General features: G+C 46.6%; 1 protein-coding gene across 1 annotated transcript in view; it reads right to left on the reverse strand.

The window, feature by feature from the left end:
* Window positions 1-5,644, reverse strand: part of jph3b (junctophilin 3b) — a 156,431-nt gene extending 150,787 nt beyond the window's left edge. The window contains exon 1 of the mRNA XM_061917475.1: window positions 4,054-5,644. Within this exon, the coding sequence (XP_061773459.1) occupies window positions 4,054-4,435 (382 nt within the window). The 5' untranslated portion in view covers window positions 4,436-5,644. The remainder of the gene's footprint in view (window positions 1-4,053) is intronic.
* Between the last annotated feature and the right edge of the window lie 356 nt (window positions 5,645-6,000).

Below are 6,000 nucleotides of genomic sequence, written 5' to 3' on the forward strand. Positions count from 1 at the left end.
ATACTTTTTCTATCAAACTGTCAAAGATTCAATAATTTATGTTTGTAATAAAAAGTAACACATGTAACGAAGTTACACATATTCCTGGCACAAACGACACCGGGATTCAACGTCTGTACATCATATAGCCAGCCCAGCGCTAACACAGTGCACCGTTTGGAGACATTTGCCAATATATTGTTATCACTGATGAGGCAGGAATGGGCTAAGAATTTGTTTGCATTAAAATGTCATACCAAGCACCTTGTACAGGGGTGTCAAACGTACGACCCGCGGGCCGGATCAGGCCTGCAAACAGGTTTTATTTGGCCCACGGGATGAGTTTGCTAAGTATAAAAAAGAGCCGAAATTTTTGAATGAAGGAAACAGCTGTTCTAAATGTGTCCATTAGATGTCGCAATAGTATTTCTTTGTATCTTTGTAGATGATGTTACATATGTAAAAACAAATAAACCACATGTTACTGCTCCTGTATATTGGCCAAGCTGTCATGACTTTTTTTATTGTAAGTGCAAACACTGAATAAATCTTTTTCTACAGTAGTACACATCGGCGTGCTAGGGTATTAGCTGTAAAAGCTAGCTACGGCAAAAAATGTGCTATATTTTGTGGCCGCACGAAACGCATTTGATTTGTGATCCACAACACAATGTGATAAGACACCAATCTGTACTGACTGAAAAACATGAGTTTTAAAGCATTGGTAAAGTATTACACATTTCATGTTTTGTTTGTACACAGCTAGCCACGTCATGATACACGAATGACGTGCTGCGTGTATCATAATCAATATAAAATGTGACTCATTTGATGGACATTTTTTCCGGTTTCTTTGGGGTAAGCATGCCATTTATGCCGAAATAGCTTGTTTCCAAATCCCACAATTTGCAGCTTCAATTCACTTTTACATTACTCTCCCGTCTTGGTTGACAAGACTCTGCAGCATCGCGTGGACATCGGGGGCGGTACCTCTGGATTGGCAGACCGGGGTGGTGGTCCCTCTCTTTAAGAAGGGGGACCGGAGGGTGTGTTCCAACTATCGAGGGATCACACTCCTCAGCCTTCCCGGTAAGGTTTATTCAGGTGTACTGGAGAGGAGGCTTCGCCGGATAGTCGAACCTCGGATTCAGGAGGAACAGTGTGGTTTTCGTCTTGGTCGTGGAACTGTGGACCAGCTCTATACTCTCGGCAGGGTTCTTGAGGGTGCATGGGAGTTTGCCCAACCAGTCTACATGTGCTTTGTGGACTTGGAGAAGGCATTCGACCGTGTCCCTCGGGAAGTCCTGTGGGGAGTGCTCAGAGAGTATGGGGTATCGGAATGTCTTATTGTGGCTGTCCGCTCCCTGTATGATCAGTGTCAGAGCTTGGTCCGCATTGCTGGCAGTAAGTCGGACACGTTTCCAGTGAAGGTTGGACTCCGCCAAGGCTGTCCTTTGTCACCGATTCTGTTCATAACTTTTATGGACAGAATTTCTAGGCGCAGTCAAGGCGTTGAGGGGTTCCGGTTTGGTGGCCACGGGATTAGGTCTCTGCTTTTTGCAGATGATGTAGTCCTGATGGCTTCATCTGGCCGGGATCTTCAGCTCTCACTGGATCGGTTCGCAGCCGAGTGTGAAGCGACCGGAATGAGAATCAGCACCTCCAAGTCCAAGTCCATGGTTCTCGCCCGGAAAAGGGTGGAGTGCCATCTCCGGGTTGGGGAGGAGACCCTGCCCCAAGTGGAGGAGTTCAAGTACCTAGGAGTCTTGTTCACGAGTGGGGGAAGAGTGGATCGTGAGATCGACAGGCGGATCGGTGCGGCGTCTTCAGTAATGCGGACGTTGTATCGATCCGTTGTGGTGAAGAAGGAGCTGAGCCGGAAGGCAAAGCTCTCAATTTACCGGTCGATCTACGTTCCCATCCTCACCTATGGTCATGAGCTTTGGGTCATGGCCGAAAGGATAAGATCACGGGTACAAGCGGCCGAAATTAGTTTCCTCCGCCGTGTGGCGGGGCTCTCCCTTAGAGATAGGGTGAGAAGCTCTGCCATCCGGGAGGAGCTCAACGTAAAGCCGCTGCTCCTTCACATCGAGAGGAGCCAGATGAGGTGGTTCGGGCATCTGGTCAGGATGCCACCCGAACGCCTCCCTAGGGAGGTGTTTAGGGCACGTCCAGCTGGTAGGAGGCCACGGGGAAGACCCAGGACACGTTGGAAAGACTATGTCTCCCGGCTGGCCTGGGAACGCCTCGGGATCCCCCGGGAAGAGCTAGACGAAGTGGCTGGAGATAGGGAAGTCTGGGCTTCCCTGCTTAGGCTGCTGCCCCCGCGACCCGACCTCGGATAAGCGGAAGATGATGGATGGATGGATGGATGGATTACTCTCCCGTCTTCCGTATGCTCCATCTCCTTTTTCTTTGTGCTCGCTTCTAGAAGCAGTAGTTCATCCTCCGCATGTTTAGCTTCAAAAAAGCTAAGGTTGTGAATCCACATTTGCCCAAAAATAGTCATCTTCGTTGTCAGTTACCAAGTCTCACACAACTTTGTTTCTGGAAGTAGAAAGAAACGTTTTTTGCCAGAAGTCAGACGTGCGCTGCAATGGAAACGGAAATCAACGCGCCAAATAATTAGTTCCGGTTGTGCATAACATGAAAATACGGTAAATATTGAACATACTACTTATTGTTATGAACGTTTCTGTTACTACATTATAGATATACTTGCAGCGTGTATATAAAATGTTTTGAAGTTGTTTTAGAGGGCTTTGGAGGCTATAACGATGACTCCCATTAGCTGCATCTTCCAAGCTTTTTTTTTAATCATCTTCAAAATGCTACAAAAAAAAGACACGTGTGTTCTTGTTGTCACGTGCGGGTCGCATTTTAATGCGGAATCGTTCCTCCAACGCAAACATAGACACTCCGGACAACAACTAAAAGGTAAGAATGATTTAATAACAAAACACTGGTACAAAAACAGACGAAAAGAAACGCGTGGCGAAAGCACAGAAGCTAATGCTAACACTAGCACAGGATCAGGTAACAAGAACTCTAGTAATTACCAACGAAACAGTTGCATACCGCAAACAAGGGACCAAGACCGACTGACGGGACAAGGCAGGCTTAAATAAGGAAGTAATTAACAAAAACAGGTGTGCGTCTGGAACCCTCAGCAGGTGAAATTAATATGTTGCCATGGTGACCAAACTGACTCACAAAAGGTACACAAACAACAAAGGGAGTCCAAACTAACAGAAAATAACTAAACTAAACATGATCCAGACTACGGATCATGACACTTGTCTTTCATAATGATTATAAACTAAAGGCAATATTTCACAAAAAAAAAGGGAAGGTCTCATTTAGGTCCTCATAAGTTGAGGTACCACTGTACTAGACTTACACCTTTAAATATGATTCTGAATAAAAACGTTTCCTTCGAGGGTTTTGAAAATTAAGCTGTTGTTCACTCATGAGGTAACACACCATCTTCTGTTTAAACTAACACAAAGTCCAAAAAAGGTTTCGAAACCATAGGAGATTATGTTTCAGCTGTTCCTATATGTACAGTGATCTGTTTTGCCACAATACCCAGCAATATGTCTGGAAGAGAAAAGGTGAGTCCTTTAATCTTGTAGATGGCTACCAAAAGCACCTTATTCCAGTGAAACTTGCCCAGCGACATGTAACCAAATATTAACATTGCTGTATGTATACTTTTGACCCAGCACATTTGGTCACATTTTCAGTAGACCCATAATAAATTCATAAAAGAACCAAACTTCATGAATATTTTTTGTGACCAGCAAGTGCTCCAATCACTTCATCATAAAAAAAATAAATTGTAGTAATGATTGGAAACTCAAGACAACCACGACATTATGGTCTTTACTGGGTATGTAAACTTTTAACCACGATTGTATGTGTGTTTGCAGGGTGAGATGACCCATAGAGGCCTCTTAATATTTCCCTACTTCTGTCGCCTGCCAGTCATTCTTCAACATGAGTGTCGCTCTCACGTTACCCTTTGACGTTCTTACCCTCAAAGAAACCATGCAATAGTTATTTTCGCCTTACCTCCATCAGAGTACGTCTCAGTGCCGTATCCGTCCTGCAGCCCATTGTTCCAAGTCCCCTCGTACTTCCCGCTCATCCCGGTGCTCTCCCGTACGCCATAGCGTCCCTTAAAGCCGTGTGTCCACTCCCCTTTGTAGACCCATCTGCCCTTGTTCTCCACGCCCACGCCGTGTCTCTTGCCCTGTCCCCAGGTGCCCTGGTAAGTGTTCCCGCTGGGCCAGGTGTAGACGCCCAACAGCTCAAAGCCGTGGGCCCAGGACCCACAGTACTCCCCCTGTCCCTTGGGTCCCGTGCATATCCCGTGGCCGTGCGCCTTGCCATCCTCCCACCCTCCGCAGTATGACCCCCCATCGTCAAAGTTGAATCTGCCTCCAGTGGACATGCATGAAACAGGTCTTGGCAAATCCCCTGAAGCCTCGACAAAAACAAAAAGAAAAGAAAAAGAAAAGACAGGGAGAAAGGAGGAGGACAGGTTGGTGCTAGGATCAGTCCAAGGTTTGAGGAGGAGGCCGAGCGAGGAGAAGAAGAAGAGGGAGTAGTGAGTGGGAGGGAGACAACTCCCACTCAGTTCAACATCAGCTTCTGAGCTCTGATACTCTCAGCTTTGTCAGAAACAAGATGGCCCGGCACGTCGGTGTCACGAGTCTCCTGGCGGGCGGTTCACACCATCCTCCTGGTGCACTCTTTCTAGCACCCGCTTGCAACTCTGCATCAGGTGCAGGTGAGAAAAGAGGAAGGCGGTGCCAGCACTGCCATTATTCTCTCAGAGCAAGAGATGAAACTTGGTGGACGCCACAACAGTCCACAAAGGGCCCGTCCACACCGTCCATACCGCTCATTTCCGCCTTTCAGCCCTCTGCGATCCCTCCTCCTCCTCCTCCTCCTCCTCAAGAAGACTCCCAAACGGCAGTTTTTCAAACATGCAGGCTCAGGCTTCCACCTTTAGGACTGAGACCCCCGACATGAAACATGATCAATCCAGAAGAATTTACATTTGTCTTCAATTGCACTTTTTGAAGTCTATGTGTCGCTCACTTCTAGCCTCACACACACACACACACCAACACAAAGTGCACACGCAAAGACATGGGACACAAAAAGGAGGGACAAACATAAATAAAACAAGTATACCAGGCTGCTTTTGGTCTGCTGTGTGGTTACGGAAAACAGCAATGCGGTCTCCTGCCTTTCTCACACACACACTCACACACACACACACACACACTGGCTGCAAATGCGTACACGACAATAGATACAAACGAATATCTTCTCCTGTGTTCCTGCTGTCCCTCTTTCTTAGTCTGTTGCGTAGATCTTTAATCCACTGCGTCCATAAGTGGTTTATCCTGTGCGTGGGTTGCTTTCAGCGTGCCTGCTTGATGAGATAACATCCATCTATATGATCCTGTTTTGCTATTGCCCTCCTCAGCATCTCCTGATCATCATGTTTCCCTGTGGAGAAGCGGCTGCTGACGCACGACCTCCCTGCCTTGCTCCCACAATTCTTTCTTATCCTATGGCTGGATCTCCGGAGTGCTCCCTCTCCCTGTATATGTCGCTCTCTCCGAGAAAATCTGCTCATTACCGAGGACTGTTCCAATGCAGCCGAGCGGCCCCCACTCCTCCTGCTCAGTAACACGCTCCGCTTTTAAAGAGACACACACTCCACCATCGCCATCCTCCCTCACTTGTAGCTTTTCTTTTTCTTCTGCACCACCTGTATTAAGCGCAGGTTAATATAGAGAAAAAATAAACTCACAAGTAAAAGTCAAAATGCAATGAAAAAAAAATCTGTGCCAGAAATTGGTGTGTTTCTATTTTTTTTGTCAAGGGTCACCACAGCGGGTCAGATGCCCTTCCTGGCACAAAGTCTGGGCAATATACAAAAAATGAAAATAAAATGAATTAATTAAATCAATATCGAAATACACACTATATTGCCAAAAG

This window comes from Nerophis ophidion, linkage group LG12, assembly GCF_033978795.1.
Source record: "Nerophis ophidion isolate RoL-2023_Sa linkage group LG12, RoL_Noph_v1.0, whole genome shotgun sequence".
NCBI classification, from domain to species: Eukaryota; Metazoa; Chordata; class Actinopteri; order Syngnathiformes; family Syngnathidae; genus Nerophis; species Nerophis ophidion.